Raw genomic sequence first — 20,773 nt, 5'->3', positions numbered from 1 at the left:
GGTGCGTTGTCGTGATGGAAAAGGACTTTTTTGTGGGCCAATCGTGGGCGTTTTTCTTGCAGCTCGGTTTTCAAACGGTCCAATAACGATGAATAATATGCACCTGTAATAGTTTTACCCTTTTCCAGATAATCGATGAGGATTATTCCTTGCGAATCCCAAAAGACAGTCACCATAATCTTTCCGGCCGAAGGGACGGTCTTCGCCTTGGTAACCCGTTGTTTAGATTGTTCTTTGGTCTCTGGAGTGTAGTGATGTATCCATGTTTCATCCACAGTGACGAAACGACGCTTAAAGTCCTGCGGATTCTTCCGGAACAGCTGCAAACCGTCCTGCAACACTTCACACGATTTCGTTTTTGGTCAAGCGTGAGCAATAGCGGCACCCATCTTGCGGATAGCTTTGTCATGTCCAAATGTTCATGCAAAATATTATGTACCCGTTCATTCGAGATGCCCACAGCACTAGCAATCTCACGCGCCTTCACTCTTCTGTCATCCATCACCATATCATGGATTTTATCAATGATTTCTGGAGTAGTAACCTCAACAGGGCGTCCAGAACGTTCAGCGTCACTTGTGCCCATATGGCCACTCCGAAAATTTTGAAACCACTTATAAACTGTTCTAATCGTAGGTGCAGAGTCACCATAATGTTTATCAAGCTTCTCTTTAGTCTCCTGAGGCGTTTTGCCTTTCATAAAGTAGTGTTTAATCAACGCACGAAATTCTTTTTCGTCCATTTTTTGAAAATCACTCGACTTCCTCGATTCAAACGAATGCCAAACACAAAGTAATTGACAGATCTGGCTGAAACTTGGTGTGTGTTCTTCCAAGAGATGCTACTAACTAAACAAACTCTCTGACTTTGTACGGACTTTTCAAACAACCCTCGTATTTGTCGAAACGTTGGCAAAATGACGGAGTTGTTGTTTTTATTTGGACCGATTCCTCGCCAATTTTGAATCCCTAAAACTTACTGATATAATACCTAGCAACTAATCTACAACACGATCGGTGCCAGTTAAGGTAACAATTTATCATCAACAATTAAAAAATAAAAGATAATTAAAATTGTACTTGTAAATGATCCTCCATGCTGGATAATAAATATCTTTAACTTTATTATTGCAGCACGCATGTTTATTGTATCCCTTACAAGTTTCAGATGGACTTTTATCGATTATCAGAGGTCAGATTTAACATTTAAATGAAAGATTTACGACTTTACTTATGTTTCAGGCTATGTTTCAGGTTATTTCTGTCTCGCACTTGGAGCAAGCGAGTGTACGATTGTTTTCAAACTTCGTTTAAGATACGAGGGTCGTTTGAAAAGTCCGTGCAAAGTCAGAGAGATAGCACCACTGGCGCGTATCGAGGTTATGTTTAGTTAGTAGCATCTCTTGGAAGAACACACACCAAGTTTCAGCCAGATCGGTCTATTTCTTTGTGTTTGGCATTCGTTTGAATCGAGGAAGTCGAGTGATTTTCAAAAAATGGACGAAAAAGAATTTCGTTTGTTGATTAAACACTACTTTATGAAAGGCAAAACGCCTCAGGAGACTAAAGAGAAGCTTGATAAACATTATGGTGACTCTGCACCTTCGATTAGAACAGTTTATAAGTGGTTTCAAAATTTTCGGAGTGGCCATATGGTGACGCTGAACGTTCAGGACGCCCTGTTGAGGTTACTACTCCAGAAATCATTGATAAAATCCATGATATGGTGATGGATGACAGAAGAGTGAAGGTGCGTGAGATTGCTAGTGCTGTGGGCATCTCGAATGAACGGGTACATAATATTTTGCATCAACACTTGGACATGACAAAGCTATCCGCAAGATGGGTGCCGCGATTGCTCACGCTTGACCAAAAACGAAATCGTGTGAAGTGTTGCAAGGACGGTTTGCAGCTGTTCCAGAAGAATCCACAGGACTTTAAGCGTCGTTTCGTCACTGTGCATGAAACATGGATACATCACTACACTCCTGAGACCAAAGAACAATCTAAACAATGGGTTACCAAGGGGGAATCTGCGCCAAAAAAGGCGAAGACCGTTCCTTCGGCCGGAAAGATTATGGCGACTGTCTTTTGGGATTCGCAAGGAATAATCCTCATCGACTATCTGGAAAAAAGTAAAACTATTACAGGTGCATATTATTCATCGTTATTGGACCGTTTGAAAACCGAGCTGCAAGAAAAACGCCCACGATTGGCCCATAAAAAAGTCCTTTTCCATCACGACAACACACCAGCTCACACCTCAGCAGTTGTGGTCGCAAAATTAATGGAAATAGGGTTCCAACTCGTTTCACATCCCCCCTATTCTTCAGACTTGGCTCCCTCGGACTCCCAATATGAAGAAATGGCTGGCGGGAAAAAGATTTTATTCAAACGAGGAGGTGATTGCAGAAACGAATGGCTATTTTTCAGACTTGGACAAATCCTATTATTCGGAAGGGATCAACAAACTAGAGCAGCGTTGGACGAGGTGTATAAGCCTAAAAGGAGACTATGTTGAAAAATAAAAAAGGTTTACCCCAAAAAATTAAGTAGTTTTTATTTTTGCACGGACTTTTCAAACGACCCTCGTATGTAATTATAACTTCGTAAATAATATATAATTTGGACTCGATGTACGTGAAAAATGTACACTTCCCTCACTAGTACAATAATTAACTATTTTAATACATAAAACGAGTAAAATATAAAAATTGTAAGGAAAAAATCTGAAGCTAAAAGAAGGTGAAAAATTGAATTAATTTATATCTTGTCGGTTTGTATCATTGATCGAAGGTATGTGACTTTGTGACTATTTTATCTCTCTGCCATCATTTATCGTCGCACCCACGTAAGCAATAAATATGTTGAATTCAGATAAGGTGCTGTCAACTGAATATTACTCACAAGTATTGAAAAAAAATTCTTTTGAAATAATAATACTTTAATTTTTTTTTATCTCGTGCTGTTATATTTTTTTTTATTTCGTTTTTTTTGTTTTTAAGAGTAAATATTACGTAAACATTAACTATTCATAAATGACGTAATGACTATTATTGATGTTCAGAATCTATAAATAATACACCCACAGAGGCCAAATCCAGCTGGATAAAAAGAAATTTAATTTAAAAAGAAAATATTTACTTTGTTTGTATTTTTGTTCGGCCATTTACAAATATTTTATCTAAATATTTTAGTGAAAGAATCTGAAGTTTTTATCTTCTCTTTTTTTAAGGCATAACAGCATCTGAGGTCATTGGTGCCAGAAGCTTTTTATAGTGCACTTCTAGTCTCTAGTTACAGGCAATACTGTCCATCTACAGTTAGTTAGCTGTAAGAAGCTCCTAGGAAGAGGAGAAAGGCTAGGCAGCTAGATTAGAACCCGGGATCTCCGCATTGGAATTCAGTATATTCTGGACCACTGAACCTTTCCCTAATAGCTACTTTTTATTTGTTAGAAAAATCAATTCTTTCTTACTGTCTGCGTTCTAAACACAATTCTGTAACCTTCTAAGTTAAGACGAAAGTTAAGGTTAGATTAGGTACTGGGCGGAAGATGGCCATTTAGTTGCTATGATACGCGAAGAATCTTAAAGAATTAAGAGTTTATTTTGGCACTGCACAATCCTGTTTGATAAAACTTAAGGAGTTTTGAAAAGGGTCTTCTGGGTAAAACATGAAGGAGTAAGTATCTTCTTTTTTCGCTAATCCTGAGGAAGTTGTTAGAAAAATTTGACCTTGAGGTGTTGGCAAACCGAAAGGAATGGAAACTTGAACTATCTGACGTATGAGTGACGTAGTTTAGGGGAAATTCCGCTTGATGGCGTTCTTTTGGTAATGAAGCGACATTATTAACATATATACTATAATAGTTCCTATAAATAGTCCTTAGTCTGGTTGTCCTAATTTTATAAATAAAAACTGATCTAACTTCGTTTAACCTATGTATCTAATTTAAAACGGATTATATTGATTCTTCTAAAAATGGCTTTCTATCAGAACAAATTAAACGTTTAGAAGGAGAAAATATAATTTGGTGAGATTAATGAATTAAATAAAAAGACCAATTAGAAGAATTTCCAGTTTTTTCAGAGAATATTTTGAAGTTACTTTATTTAGATTTAATATTCATGTATGTAATATCTGCGCGTGTTTCTAAAGCACACTCTAAATTGATAAAATATTTCTTAATTATAAATTTTAACAGAAATTTGGTACAAGTTCTTGAGTTAAAATAATTGTTTAAATAGGGTTATAACATAAGATGCACAACTATTGCGCTTTTCTTTGTGGCCAACATCGTAGGTTTCGAAAACTTACACCTTAGAAAGAAGGTTAAGTCGAAGTTACATACCATTATGTTGGTAAAACTTATTGGTTAATTTACTCGTTGTCGGAGAAAAAATATACCATTATTAGTGACATCCAGAGTGCGTTGTGTAAATTATCACATATAAACAACCAGTCTGCAGGAATGAATCATATTATCGCAGAGACTGTAAAAATTATAGCCACTTTTAAAGAGAAGGGGGTCTGCATTAATTTTTTGTGGGTAAGGAGGTCATTGTGGTATAAAAGAAAATGAAATTGTTGATAAACTTGCAAAGGAAGCCACCAATAGTGGGGGAAATGGCTAACTAAAAATTACCACACACCGATATCAAGTGTACAATTGCAAAAAGACAGCACTACAAAAATTGCAGACAGATTACAGTAATGGTAATAAAGTGAGATCCTATAAAACTATGGAAGATCAGTTACCTAGACAACCATGGTTTAAGGGAACGGTCATTAATAAATGGGTTGTTACGACAATAAGCAGGCTGAAAGCGAACCACGCTGTGTGTGGATCGTATCTTCACAGGATCAACAAAAGGTCCTCTCTCCTCTTTGCGTAGATTGCAATGAGGAGGAGGATTTCAAACATATAATGATGATTTGTCCACGTTATGTGGTAGAAAGGAAACGAATGTTTGACGACTTATACAGGTATTTAGATGCACCATTTCGCTAAGAAGACCATAATATTCTCCACCAACATCTAGTATGTGCTTAAATCTGTAGCAGAGCTAGCAAAGAAATATGAATGTATTTAAAAGTTATAGCCGATTAGAATGAATGGAATAAAATGATTAGAGAAGGATTACGTGATTTTAATTTCGGTTAAGCTATAAGGATGGCAGGAATATAGAGTACTGATCCATCCATTAGTTGTAGTTTATGTAAATAGTCGTACACAGTAGGAGGATGAATGTTTGAAGTGAATGTATTTATAAGTAAGAATGGAGAGTGAGTGATATTCTAGTGATAAGCACCTAGACGATGCTGGCTGTATGGCGAAAGACAATGCCAAAAAAAAAAAAACTATAGAGTCAAATCCACTATTGGTCATCGTAAACTTGCTGGCGAACTGTGTCTAAAAACAACGTTACCCGCGATCCTGTAGAAAAGGAGTTTTGATGGGAGTGCAACCGCATTTGCTATCCTAGGCTGCCAGTACAATGCATTCTTACCGATTCTTCGCATTAATCCCTTTCAACGATTTGATGAGCAAATTAGAGCCAGGCAAATGCAAAATCGTATCATTGCTTTCAAGTTCATCCTTCTGATTTATTTTGTCGTATGCAACGAAGATTCTAATTTGTTGTTACATAATCTAGCTTTAAGTTTTGTAATTATCGTTGATTTTATAAAATAAATTTAGTTATTTCATGCTCTAAGTGGGTCACATTTACTGCAAAATCTTGCAGGTCATTCCGTGTTAAGTAGCTCCTAAAATATATATGTATATCTTCGCAATTCTTGTTCACTCATGCAGGGGCGGGGCTAGATATTTAATTATTTAAAAACAGAGATGGTTGGGTTGGTGACTAAATTTTAGGAATCTCCATCTTCTAAATATTGATTCAACAGACCATTCTATTTTTAGCTCTATCTCGTCTACGGTTAACTTTTCATGCGTGAAACTTAATAATTTCGCCAAATTTGAAACAAGCGAGTTCAGAAGTTTATTAAATTCTATTCAATTCAATGTTTTCAGGTTTGTGTTAAGAGTCTACTTGAATGATGCTTAAATATAAATTTATAATAAAAAAAATAAAAAGTTCTTGTGACAGCGTCTGACCATTTTAAAGAAAAGGATTCTTAAAATTAATGTATTAAAGACACGAATTACACTTTCAAAGTAACGTAACTATAAAGCAAACAGTGGTTAGTAAAATGGATTTTTTATATAAATAACTTTAGATAAAATAAGCCCTCATGATGAACAGATGGGGATCGAATCGTTGATAAAACTAGATTGCCGTTAAACATTTTAAAACAAATAATAAAATGAAATTGAATTTTTTTTATTATATTTGTTTAAATAAAACTAATTTAAGTAAAATCTCAAAAAATATTTTTATTTCATGAGTTCCAAACACTGCATTATTATTTCACAATAAATTTTGACGTTTGTTGTAACTAATCTGTAAAAATATTTTTTTAAAAAAAGAAAACGACCCAGATATTTACTGCATGCACCAGTTCATGCTGTAACAAGATCCGTGCCAACCGTATTCTTCTTCCATTCTTTTTATGATAAATCTGGGTCGTTCTGATTCTCTCGACGATAAATATATTGTATTCAACCGCAAAACCAGTTTTCACGCTGGTTCTTCCTTTACATTTGGCCAATTCTATCTCACAAAAATTTTGCCCAACTTGTATGGTTAAAACTAACACAACTCTTCCAGACATTGCGCAGGCTAAAAATGTATTTATTTAACGTAATGTATTCAACGTAAAACTGCGCTGTCTCACCTATAAAAACTTCAAATGAATTTCTAAGATAAAAGAAAATTATCGTCAGTTAATTAATTAACTATCATTACTGGATACTTCTTCAAAGAAGTTTTATGAGGTTTGTTTTATACTTCATTGGAAAGAGAGGTGAAATAATTACAAAGAGCATATTTCATAACAAAGAAGAATATAATTTAAAATAATAATGAACAGAATATATTTTTGCCAATGATTAATTTTGATAATTATTATAAAAAGACAAATTTTTTTGATGTAATAGCACTTAAATTTGCAACTGAAAGTTATGTTCTTGGTCAGTCTGAAGAGTTGAACATTTCACCTACACTAAAGCTCACTTAGAAGCATTACTATTTTGCAATACTAAAATATGATTGCATTTCGGGCAGCTCTCATTACCGTAACTTACTTTAGACTATCCTCGGGCAACAAAAGAACTCCACAATATTTAAACTTTTGAGCAGACATCATACTGACCGCTCGGAGGTGAGGATAGCAAGAAGCCATACAGCTGTTCTGATCGAGCAGGGAACTCGTGTCGTGCTCCAATGGGTGCCGAGTCATTGCGGCCTAACGGGTAACGAGCAAGCAGATGAGCTAGCCCGCAGAGGAGCCGAAATGCAGCAACCCGACACACTGCTCGCCTTCTCCGCTGTTAAAAAAGTAGTTAAGTCTTCTTATAATGAAGAAATAAAAAGGACCCAACAGCATCAAGCAGAAGGAACGCTGCTTGAGAGTCCTGTTTCGGTAACAACTGCAAGAAAGGAGGCTGTGGCATGCCTACAGGGCATGACTACCTCCAAAAACATTTGCATAGGATTGGGGTGGTGGATAGCCCTATGTGTCCCCCAGTGTCTGCAAGAGGAGGAAATGGATAGTCAGCACTTACCGGTCTGCCACGCCTTGATAGATGTCGTCGCGAACGACAGCACAAATCATTATGGCTAAACTATATTGGGCTGCCAGAAGCCGAATGGACCAAGCACCAACGGCTGAGTTTCAGTTTAGAAAGCCTTGCTTGAACATATTCTCCAAATTAAACCCTACATAACAAGGGGTAAAGAATTTTACCAACAATTAACCCCACTATTATTCTGCTCTACCTTCAGATATTACTTTGATTTAACTTATTACTATTTACTTTATTAAGTAGTCTTTAACTATAATTTATGCAAGAACATAATTACTTCAAATTAATAATAATTTCTTCACAAGAACACTTCACTGATGAATAACCAACGGTGATAGTTGAAAACCCAAACCGGTTAGCAATAAAAACAAAATTTAGACACCAAAAAATGAGAACTTGGTAAAATTACAGTTAATGAGAGTCATGCAATTAATATTAGATATTTTCTAGCGTTTTAATAACCAGCTCCCTTTACTCTTTAACAGTTTTTACAGAATTAATATTGCTCTCTTTTGGTAAAAAAAAGTTTGTAGAATTTTTAAGTCAATAGGGTAATTTTAAAGTAGTTATCATTTATTAATTTTTCAATTTCTCAACAAAAAAAAATAGTAAATTACCTTAATTAACAAGTTAGTGCAAGTAAATGTCAGCTGCTGGTAAGGGATATGTCCGACCTAATTCTTCCGCCCACGGTGAGGACACAACGATAAATTAGATTAAAGTGTGCTTTAGTAACTAAAACATTAAAGTTGAACATATTAAAAAGTGTAATAAAAAATTCTCTGAAGTTCTTTGGAGGATAAAAAGATGAAAAAGAGAGACATTTTTTTTTTGCTAATGTGTAATAATGTGGTAATTTTGAAATCAAATGTTAATAGTTATATAAATTAGAAATATACATAAGTAATTACAGGAAAGGGATTAGCTACGCAATCAGCGTATTGGATTCCCACGTGGGTGCGTCTTAACCCTATAGTGCATCGTGTTGCATATCTGCTACATAATCTTTAGCTTTGTGCCGGAGAACTCTCTTGGATTTCATTTGAATTAAAATATGATGAATATATGCCGCAACATGTCTAGTGTCAGTTTATATAAGGTTTATGTCGGTTCTAGAAGGTAATGAGCTAATATAAAGCCAAAAGTGAAAAAAAGTCAACACGACCGTAGACTGTGGTAAAGACCGCGGAGAAATTACCGTTCTTGTGCCTATTTTATTGAAAATTAACATTTTTAAAAATTTTACGTGCTTGGGAAAATTAGTATTTATCTATTATTACTTTATAAATTTGATAACAATTTTTGCTTAGACCAAAAATTGAAAATCATTTGTGTTGCATATATGCAACATCATGTTATGAGATAATATGTCTTCTAACTTTGTACACTGATGTCTGATAATATCAATTCCGTAATTTTTCTTGAAGTTAGTACTATATTAGTACATCTTCTGTCCACAATTTATAGCATAGAACCGAAAGATAAAATTAGACGATTTGACAGGCTAAGCAAGGAAGTTAATTGCCCGAACGCAATGTATGTCGCAAAAAGAGTACAGAAAGGAACTTGGTGAGACCTTGTGTAAAATAGGCAGATCCATGGCGCCTAAAAGAGGAAGGCCATCTCCTTCACTGCACACTTTGAGGAGAAAAAAATCTGCATCAGCGAGACCACCAGCTAGCGTCAGAAAAGATGGATTAGATCATTGGCCCTTATGGGATTTGAAACGAAATATATGTAAATTAATTGGTTGCACGGGTTATTTTTATGCAAAGTGCAATTTAAATTTTTGTTTCAACAAAGACAAAAACTGTTTTTATAATTATCATAACCAATAAACTTTTTTTCCCATAAATTTTACATTTGATAATCCCATCCTCATTTTACAACAAAATCAATTTTTTAACATGATATTGCATATATGATACATAACATAAATTTCACTTTCCTGAAAATTACAAGCGACTAATATTTTTTAAAATATTTTTTCGTTGTTTTATATCAAAATATAATATTAAAAAAAATAAATTTGAAAGAAATAAAAAAATCATGCATTAGAGGGTTAAATAAAAAAATACGAATAGAAACTGGTACGTTGAAACTAGACTTGTTGTACCGAGAACCAGTTGCAGTTGAAATTGACGTGTCTTAAATTTTGTACGCAGCAAAAACTTGACAATAGCTGGCGTGTGAATTAAAATTCTAGGATGAGGATGACATAATAATATTATGGATGCTAATTAAACCTAAGTAGCAAGGCGAAAACCAAAGTCCATTTCCTCGGCAAAAGAAGTTGAGGATTCAAATTCTCTCCAGACTAAGACTCAAGAAAAGATAGGTTTAGAATATTCCAATATTAATTAGCATACGTGTAAGCACACTAATTACAAAGTTCAAGTACTTGGTGTGACTATTAAATAACGAGACTGATGCTGCTATAGAAAAACTATGCAAGCGCCAAATCATAACGACCGACAGGTGTGCAGCGTAAAGCCTTCTCTTTCGATTGCAGCGTCTCACGTTTTTGTAGAGAAATCTGTCTGACCGGAACCGTCGTTTGTGTAAGAGGTGTTAGTTTCGTTTTGCCGAAAACATGACACTACACATGTAGTAGAGCAACAAATTGCCGTGAAATTTTACATGAAACTTGGTAAAACAGCTACTGAAACTTATCTTTTATTAAAAGAAGTTTATGGCGATGAATGTTAATCACGTGCGCAAGTTTTTGATGACCGAGAAGACGTCGGAGATGATGACCGCCTGGGTCGCCCTTCCACGTCCGAAACGGATGAAAATATCGATTATAATTAATCAACATTACTACCGTGAGGTGCTTGCTCAACTCTGTGAAAGAGTAAGGAAAAAACGACCCGATTTGTGGAAGAACAAGTGTCATGGGTTCTCCATCAAGACAACGCGCCGGCTCACACTGCTTGCTCGTTAAAGGTATAATAAAAGACGTAAAATTCCAATATCTGAGTCCTACTATTCTACAGGATCACACGTTCTCTGCACAAAATAAAAGCTAACCAGAATTGCGATGTGGTTAAATTAATGGAGTACAATTCTAGAGGTCCATTAAGAACTTTACGACGCTTGTTAATTTATTTAGTGGATATTTTTGGTTCGTTAAATTTAGTTCCAATTAGATGTCTGTTTCAATGCTTGAGATCCATTAAATAACCGTACTAAGCCGAACGCTAGACATTAAGTTGTGCATTATGTCATTTTACAAAACAAGGCAATTTAGTTTTTGTTAAGACTTTAAAAAATTAATTCTGTACACAAGTTACCGTCTGAGTATGATATCCTGCCATTTGGTCTAATTAGTCTTAATTAATAATGCCTAATTAGTCCATAAAAATGAAATAATTACCTAAGGATTAGGCTATTAATATTTTAAAAGTAAACACAAAATGATTTATTTATTTGGATTTCATTTGTTATGCGTAAGTGTACTTTAAAATGCCAGGGAAGAGAATACGTCAATTTGTGAACATTTTGGCAAGCATTGCTGTTATTTACATTAAATTGTAGTTAGAAGGAGCATTGATAATATGATGAAGTATTTTGAAGTTATTTGGGAGTTTCCCGGTGCTTGATGGACTAACTTATCGCATTGATATCACTGTTAAACACATTCTGCACACAAATTGATATCAGTCTATTAAATTACTACGTTATATTTAATATAAGCTATTTAACTCCAATTAGTCTAACATTTTTTTCTATAGAGATTTACAAAAAACCAGGTTTGAACAAAACAATAGAGAAATTGAAGTTAACGTAACCTTTACTGCTATTGTAACATATACATTATTACAGTTAGTACAATGATGTTAAGTTAATTCAACATGTTTCCAGACTAGATAAACCTAATTGTTATGGTTATCTTATTTTAAACCAGAATTGGTGTCTCCGTGAGCATTTCCCCTCTTACAGATTTAAATTTGCTTGTAATTATAATTCAATTTAATATTTTTCAATGTTTTTTTTTTTCTAGCTGAACTTAAGACTTTAGAGAGTGGATGTGATATGCTTGGGTTAGCCGCCTGATTAGATTAGTAACCAGAAAACCGCGAAAATCTACAGAAGGGTTACTGGCTCGCAATGACACTCTTCACATAGAATGTTTTATAACTTCATTTTAATTTTCCTCACTGGGACGCTCTTTGCGTTTCGATTTGCTTCAAATCAGAACTATAGTTGGTACCCTCAGGTACAGATGCGAGATGCATGTTTGGCTTTTCAAAATACACTATCCTTCTCTTTTAAAAAACCCAAAAAGAGCACTTGTCGCTAACAACATTTCACAATGACAGCGGAGCAGTTGTAGTTTTTTATAAGTTTTAATGACATCGAACTGTAAAGGGTTTACCTTAAACGTTGCAATCACATCCTCAACCAGTTGCTTCGTACAGTAAGTAGAACCTCCATATTATGTATCCAATCCTACCATCCACAATGACCTGAATATTTCCTTTCTATCTCTCCTCGAACGCAACACACTGAACTACGAGAACTGAACTCGTACCAGAAATTTCACAACCCCGTATCCTCAAATTCTAAAGCACTAGTTCGTCACCTTTAATCCTCTCGATCCTCCTAGAATCTTAAACGCCAGTAGCTTCGAGACATACTCTCTAACGGAAGGGTTAATGAGTGAATCACTTAATAGGAGCGCTGCCACCTCAATATTATTTATATAATATTCTGTACGTATTAACTTGTGAAACTAAAGCGCGGTTGTACATTTCAAATAAATCTATAGACTGTAATTCTCTTTTAATAAAATAAATATTATAAATATATGAAATAGAGCATTGTTAATTGAAGATGATTACAAATGTAATTCATTAGTAGAGATACCAAACGGAGATACATGTAGGAGTTACACGGAATATGTAATTCCCATGGTAGGGTTACTACCAAAAGGAACCTTCCCACATGGTTTTAATAGAACATTGAAAATAGGAAATCGAGTTTAATTAATCAATAACACTCCACGTGTATAATAATGTATTCTGTAATTATATATGCAAATAGGAGGCGATACTGGGTAAGATGGTCTCATTGTAAACAAAATGTTCTCTAATATTCATATAACCAATCTACAAACTTATAAAATCTGTTCCCATAGTAACATTAATTTAAAGGTAGAATAAGGTAAAAATATAAGATAAATATACTTACAATTGGTCTTCCTTGGATAATGTGCGGCATGTAAAATGGTGACTCAATTGGCTGAGTTGGGTTAATCATTTTTCTGTAGCTTTCCACAATCATGGCTGGTGATGTGTTCGCGTTCTCTTGCTACTCGCAAACCTAGTCGAATCGGGCAGTGAAAACGAAACTACTTAATAATAGAAATATTGAGGATTTCAAATAATGTGTGCGCCAAGCTTCAATTAGAATTAAGTTCTAACAACTTTAAAATAAAAAGCAGACAAAAATCTCATATTTTTACAAAAGTGAAGGTTATAATTCAGAGTAATGATCGAGTCCAAGCAATGCTTTTGATCTTATATTCATGTTGTGAGTTTCATGAAAACTGCTCACTGTTTCCTCTCAGAGAAATAAATTATTATTTATTATATTTATTTATTATTATTTATTATAATAAATAAGAAGATAGCTTCTTTTATTGATTCTCAACGTTTCGATACTATTGATTCCACTCATCATCAGAATCAAGAAAAACTTTACTCAATAGTACAAACTAGAAACGTTCACGTTTAACTTTTTAAACAGAGTTTCTAATTTGTTGTTTTTAACGTATACAGCTGTCGAAAGCTGAAAAAAGAATTCTGGTGAAGGAGATGAATCGTATCCGAAACGTTGCATCAATCAGAAATGTTTTTAAAAAAATTCTCTTTATGGTCATTCTTCTCCTTACAATTTAAGGTCTAACGGAAATATAAAATATTATTTTTTGTTTAATTAATAGAATAATTTTAAAATACTTAGCGATAATGAGAGATCAACACTTTAAACAACGGGCTGTCAATCAACTCGTAAACCCTTAACTCAAGTAACCCTAACAGCAGTTTTATATGTATTATGTATAAGTAATTGATTGATTAACTGAAATTATGGAGTCAATAACTTGAAATAAAACCTAACAGAATTTCAATTTTGAATTGGTACTTAGTTTGATGCAGGTAACACAAGTAAACAAATTTATAGGTATATTAAATCTCTTAAAGCAAGGAAATATAAGTTTATATTGTATTCATGCTGGAGCATGTTTCAGAGAAGGTCTGCTGCAGTAAATACGGAACGTTTATAGATTTAGAAAAGGCAGAAGTATGCTGAGGATAGCTCCGATTGGTTATGGCTTACAAGATTATATTATACAATTACAGCGGCGTGAACCAACAAGTAGTTCTTGTGAACAGATGGGTTCAAACAGGAATCACCTACTTCATTAAAGTCTTGCGGAAGAACGACTGGAGTTGGCTCAGACGGAGAAGTGTGAATTATGGTATAGAAGCTGTGAATTGAATAACACTCATGGGTTTGATGGTCAATTTCTAAAAACAAAGTATACTTCAGCAGTAGCTAAGTCGCTAAGAGTCAAAGCAATGAGCTGAGTTCATGGTGGGAAAGTGAGTAGCGATTTGATAAGAAAAAGCGATTAGGTGATGAGAGCAACATTGAATGGTGGACTTATTTTGTACAGTGTTACGTTCTCTTGAAGGAGGCTCACCAAAATTCCGTTGAACTCTCCGAAAATAGGGCTAGAAATGATGGCAGCATCATTAGACTTTTGGGAAAGATTGATCTGAAAAACAAGCTTGAACAGTATGAGATCTGTTCATATTAGGCTCGCTTGTAAACAACGCACCTCTGAGATTCTAATCCTCTATTTAAGTAATCCTCTTAAGTGGGATAGGATACTCTTAAATGTTTACTTCCGCAGATAAATGTGAGAGGTTAAAATATGAAGATTAAATGTAATGCAGGTAAATGTATGAAGGATATATGAAGGTTACATTTCAACCTAACGCATTCCCCTTTTCGGCTATACAATTCTGAAGTTTGGTACAAAGTACCACTGAGTGGCGCATACAGACTGTAGGGCGCGCACCATGTCACACAGCCTGTTTAGGTAAAAAAAGCCGAGGAGATTTCCACATAGATATTACAACTCCTTTCCCTAAGAAACTGTCACATATCTGCTTTCACGAGCAAGTCTAATGTAAAAAGTGGCCTCTGAAATAAAGAGGGGATAAAAAAAAAAGAAGAGCGTTAAAAAGGAATAGTTGAACAAGGCAAGCTATAAAAAAAAGGAGCTAAGATGGTATCTTCTTGAGCAAAGGATGAGCCCAAGGAAATAGCCCTAGCTAAAGGATCCCAAGAACGAAGGGAGGAAACCCGAGTCAGTAGAGAAGAAAATAGCTAGTCGAGGTTGGACGACTGGAAGGCAGAGGAAAATGGAATGATGCTTCCGATAAGGAAATAAAGAATAAATGTAAAATAAGTATTACTGAATGTAATTTTACCCCTTAAAGATAAAACTGATAGAAATAGAAACAATTTTTTTTACATTATGATATTGTTTAAATTACTGGACTGATTGGTAAGACAAAATTCTATGTGCATTCATAAATCTGATCGAAGGATTTAATTTCGATGTTGTATAATTGCAAATCTTATTTTCGGAATCTTAAGAAACTGTTAGTATAATGAACTAGAATCGAAAATGTTACTTACTTAGTCAAATTTTTACTTTAATCCCTGATTAAACAGATTTTCCGAAGTTTAAAAACTTCTTATTTAAATATGATGTTTGTTAGTTAGTAATGCAAAATTGGGATGAGTTTGTAGCAGGAATAGAAACTGTTTTGGTTTCCTGAGTTCGAATAAATATTTTTTTGGACGAATGGTTGAACCAAAAATTATGGGCATGTCGAAATTGTATTTCACAGGGGAGTTATAAAGAAAAAGTTGTTTACTGTGCTACAATCAGCGCGTTAGCGCTATAAGTAACAATGATAACCGGTTAACAAATGATAAGTTACGAGTAGAGAAGTTACCCAGTGGTAACACTCCAAAACATTATATGGTTAGTCCTTCTCTTCACTTGAGAGGAGATCACGAGGCCACTGCCTTTTAATAAGTCTTGTCCGGGTTTTCAGGAAGAGTTCTAGAAGAAAGATTTTGGAGCTAGAGGATTTATATGACATTGCAAGCTGAAGTGGAGTTTTCTGTATCGTGTTTTAGCAACTTGGGTGACAAAAGGAATGTTAAGGTCAGGTTGGAGACATAAAATGGAGCGTTTACGATAGTTCGAAGTATTTTAGATTGTAACGATTGAATCCTTTGGAGATTGGAGCGTTTGGTTGAACCCCACAGCTCTATTGCATACACCCAGATGAGTTTTAAAATAGAAGTATAAATCAGTCTTTTGTTGTCCAGAGAGAGAGTTTTGATCTATCGTCTAAGTCTTTTAAGTAGTCGATAGCGTCTGTTTAGTTCTGTTCTTTTAAGTCTAGTGTGGGGGTTCCATTTCACTTACTAAATCTGATTTATTGGCCAACAAATCACTATTTAATATTTCTACTTTAAAATATTGATTAAAACAGCTTAGTTACAAAAGTGACTGTTTAGTTCATTTTGCATTCCGTTTCCATTTTAAATGTTTGATTGCTAACGATTCTTTATCATTCAGATATTCTCTCTTGCTAATAACCAATTGATTTCTTCATAAATATAAGATTGTGGAATATTTTTTGTGTGTGTGTTTATGCTACAATCAGCACGTTATAAGTAACAGTGATAACCGAGTAACAAATGATAAGTAACGAGTAGAGATGGTTAGTCACTCTCTTCACTGGAGAGGAGATCACGAGGCCACTGTCTTTTAAGACGTCTTGTCGGGTTGTCAGGAAGAGTTCTAGAAGAAAGATTTTGAGCTAGAAGATTTATATGAGATTGCAGGCTGAAGTGGAGTTTTCTGTATTGTGTTTTAGCAATTTCGGTGATAGAAGGAATGTTAAGGTCAGTGTGTATAGTCAGGTTGGAGACATAAAATGGAGCGTGTACAATAGTTCGAAGTATTTTAGATTGGAGAGATTTGAATCCTTTGGAGATTGGAGCGTTTGGTTGAACCCTACAGCTCTATTCCATACGCCCAGATGGGTTTCAAAATAGAAGTATAAATAAGTCTTTTGTTGTCCAGAGAGAGTTTTGATCTATCGTCGTAAGAGTCTTTTAAGTAGTCGATAGCGTCCGTTTAGTTCTGTTCTTTTAAGTCTAGTGCAGGCTAGTAGTATAAAATAAAATTATTTTTTTAATTACTATTTTCAAGTGGAGTTGCAGGAGTACATAGAATATAATAATATCTCTTCTTATATTTTATTGGGTTGTTTGCCTAAATTAGCGACAAGACTTGGGAGCCCTAGAAAAGCGAATAACCCAATAGATTTATGGTTAGCTGTTTATTTTAAAAATATTACATTCTATTTGATTTAAGGGATTCTGAGGGAGCAAGCAGTTCTTGTAAAATCATTGTCCCAAAACAAGAATTTCAATTCATTTACTATTTATGCACTTGAACTACTGCAATTCGTGATTTACTGCTGGATTGATGCACCAGTTGTCGCCAGTCAGTATTTAATCAAATTTTAGTTCGTCTGCTTACAAATTATGTATGCATATGTAATATTGTGGCTGAGGAGTTGGGTAACCATTAAAAAGTAGCAATTACTATGCTGTCTTAGATCAAATTTTAGACCTTAGAGAGGTCTTTTTAGATCTTTTTTTTCATTAGAAAGTTAAGGCTGCCCTTTAAAAAATTCAATTTCAAAATGTAGGTTATCCTGCGATTCGAGCGGTTGTGTGGCTCTATATATAATACTACGAGGGTCGTTTGAAAAGTCCGTGCAAAAATAAAAACTACTTAATTTTTTGGGATAAACCTTTTTTATTTTTCAACATAGTCTCCTTTTAGGCTTATATTCTTCGTCCAACGCTGCTCTAGTTTGTTGATCTCTTCCGAATAATAGGATTTGTCCAAGTCTGAAAAATAGCCATTCGTTTCTGCAATCACCTCCTCGTTTGAATAAAATCTTTTTCCCGCCAGCCATTTCTTCATATTGGGGAACATATAGTACTCCGAGGGAGCCAAGTCTGGAGAATAGGGGGATGTGAAACGAGTTGGAACCCTATTTCCATTAATTTTGCGACCACAACTGCTGAGGTGTGAGCTGGTGCGTTGTCGTGATGGAAAAGGACTTTTTTGTGGGCCAATCGTGGGCGTTTTTCTTGCAGCTCGGTTTTCAAACGGTCCAATAACGATGAATAATATGCACCTGTAATAGTTTTACCCTTTTCCAGATAGTCGATGAGGATTATTCTTTGCGAATCCCAAAAGACAGTCGCCATAATCTTTCCGGCCGAAGGAACGGTCTTTTGGCGCAGATTCCCCCTTGGTAACCCATTGTTTAGATTGTTCTTTGGTCTCAGGAGTGTAGTGATGTATCCATGTTTCATGCACAGTGACGAAACGACGGTTAAAGTCCTGCGGATTCTTCTGGAACAGCTGCAAACCGTCCTTGCAACACTTCACACGATTTCGTTTTTGGTCAAGCGTGAGCAATCGCGGCACCCATCTTGCGGATAGCTTTGTCATGTCCAAATGTTGATGCAAAATATTATGTACCCGTTCATTCGATATGCCCACAGCACTAGTAATCTCACGCACCTTCACTCTTCTGTCATCCATCACCATATCATGGATTTTATCAATGATTTCTGGAGTAGTAACCTCAACAGGGCGTCCAGAACGTTCAGCGTCACTTGTGCCCATATGGCCACTCCGAAAATTTTGAAACCACTTATAAACTGTTCTAATCGAAGGTGCAGAGTCACCATAATGTTTATCAAGCTTCTCTTTAGTCTCCTCAGGCGTTTTGCCTTTCATAAAGTAGTGTTTAATCAACACACGAAATTCTTTTTCGTCCATTTTTTGAAAATCATTCGACTTCCTCGATTCAAACGAATGCCAAACACAAAGAAATAGACCGATCTGGCTGAAACTTGGTGTGTGTTCTTCCAAGAGATGCTACTAACTAAACATAACCTCGATACGCGCCAGTGGTGCTATCTCTCTGACTTTGCACGGACTTTTCAAACGACCCTCGTAGCCTAAATTGTAACAAAATATTTGGATTCTAAGATTAATGGAGCTCTCAACCACCAAGATATCCAAAATCCACTTTGTTTAGCCTTTTGGGCAAAGTTGTCTGCACGTTGTTGCTATTTCAGAGAGTTAGATCGCCTAAAGATTACCAACAATTCAGAATATTCTGCATCTAAGACGAATTAAAGCAATGACTAATGCTAAGTTTTAAGCCAAAGAAAAAATTAAATAATGATTCACTTTTGCAGACGCCCCAAAAAACATTTGTGAACTTTTTTCCAACTAAGGTAGTATAGATTATTTTCAACACCAATCATAACACTAGAATAAGCTATTTTATAAAGTTTTTATTTTATCAGACAGACTTATTTATTAATATTTTAATTATACAGATTCATGTAGTAGGTGATACAATATCCAAAAGTTTAATAATCAACCTGAAGGTTATAAATTCTATTCAATTCACAAAAAAATTAAAATAAAACAAAAAATACGGCACTTAGTCCTAGCAAAGTTTTAATTAACTTAAAGTGAACATTGTTTAATTACAATATTACCGTAATAATTAAATTCATTAATTATTTTAAACAAGAATGAATGTGTAAGTGTAATTGAAAATTCCTAACAATAGGCCTTTGTTTTATTCATAAATTTTATTTTAATTCATAAAAAATGAAACACTAATTCTAGGTTCTCTTCAATTGTCTAAAATTTTTAAAAAGTAACAAAGGTGAGCGTTAATTGGACCTGTATTGAGCGAAAAGTTCATGAATAATTCGCAACATATTTCATTTTCAATTAATTATTACTGAATAGAATATTTGAATGATAATTGTGCCACAAAGATGAAGCAAATAGAAGTAAATTCTGTCCAACAGTTTTGAGGAAAACTGAAAACTATTGTCAGAATACATAAAAAGAAAAAATCCTACGATAATAATGTTTGGTAATAGAGATCTTCCAGTTCTTCAGAAGAAAAAGGTGATTCCTACTTTTGATACGAGATTTGACCATAGTTCGCACCCGGTTGTGCGCTATCTTTTGATTAAGTTGAATGAATCATTAAACAAACAGGTGTTTGGTTCAAGAAACGAAGGCTACAGTGGCATCATAAAACGGAGGCAACCATTACTCATTATTTTGTTCATTGGGCACCCAGGAAGGAGGAAGGATTACGCTTGAGGTAGCTGAGAACAAGTTTAAAAAGGATTTTCAAAAGCTGAGAGAATGACACTGAAGGAGGTTGGATTTAGAAGAGATGAGGAAGCTTAAATTTCTTCATCAAGAATTTCCAAGATAACTAGATCGGAAGAAGCTGTAATGACTAGGAATTATACAAACTTTTCTTTCCAGTTTTCTTTGAGGGGGAAAAAAAGCATTTATGTTGAAACTGTTATTTTCCTTCCTTGAAAAAATGCACAAAATTTTAAGACCATTGTCTCAGGCCATATCTGGAATTTTAAGGTCTATTTAGTTTCAAATCAGCTTTCTTTCTCCTCAAATCCAAAACAATGGTCAACTTAGTTCGAATTTTTATATTTCGTCATGAATTACTGCATAATTTGGTTGCTTTCAAGATAATAACTAAGGAACGGATTTTTATGTATTTAAAAATGCCAAATATTTAATTAAAATATGCATTTATTTTCGTCAATTATGTGGAAAATATGTGATTTTCTTAAAATATTTTCTGGAATATTTAAGTAAAATGGACATTTTTTTTTATGAAAATCGTGAAATGGTGGAATGATTGCATTTTTCGAGAACCTCACAGTTCAAAAGGAATGGCTTTGAATCCACATCAGCATCACTGTCAAGTTTTCCAATAACTGCATTGGCAATATACCTGCCCTCAACGTCAGTGGTTTCATCAATTGTCACCCAAATCGGTCCATCTTTGATATGTTCTCGAAT

The 20,773-nt window shown here is 34.7% G+C and overlaps 1 protein-coding gene across 1 annotated transcript in view; it reads right to left on the bottom strand.

Annotated features, from left to right (window-relative positions):
• The window catches only part of LOC141451024 (uncharacterized), a 380,810-nt gene that overhangs the window by 349,236 nt on the left and 10,801 nt on the right, over window positions 1-20,773 (bottom strand). The window contains exon 2 of the mRNA XM_074122040.1: window positions 12,907-13,038. Within this exon, the coding sequence (XP_073978141.1) occupies window positions 12,907-12,999 (93 nt within the window). The 5' untranslated portion in view covers window positions 13,000-13,038. The remainder of the gene's footprint in view (window positions 1-12,906; window positions 13,039-20,773) is intronic.

Source organism: Rhodnius prolixus, unplaced genomic scaffold (assembly GCF_049639745.1).
Source record: "Rhodnius prolixus isolate KJV_2025 unplaced genomic scaffold, Rpr scaffold_8, whole genome shotgun sequence".
In the NCBI taxonomy this organism is placed as follows: domain Eukaryota; kingdom Metazoa; phylum Arthropoda; class Insecta; order Hemiptera; family Reduviidae; genus Rhodnius; species Rhodnius prolixus.
This window is presented reverse-complemented; position numbering and strand designations above follow the sequence as displayed.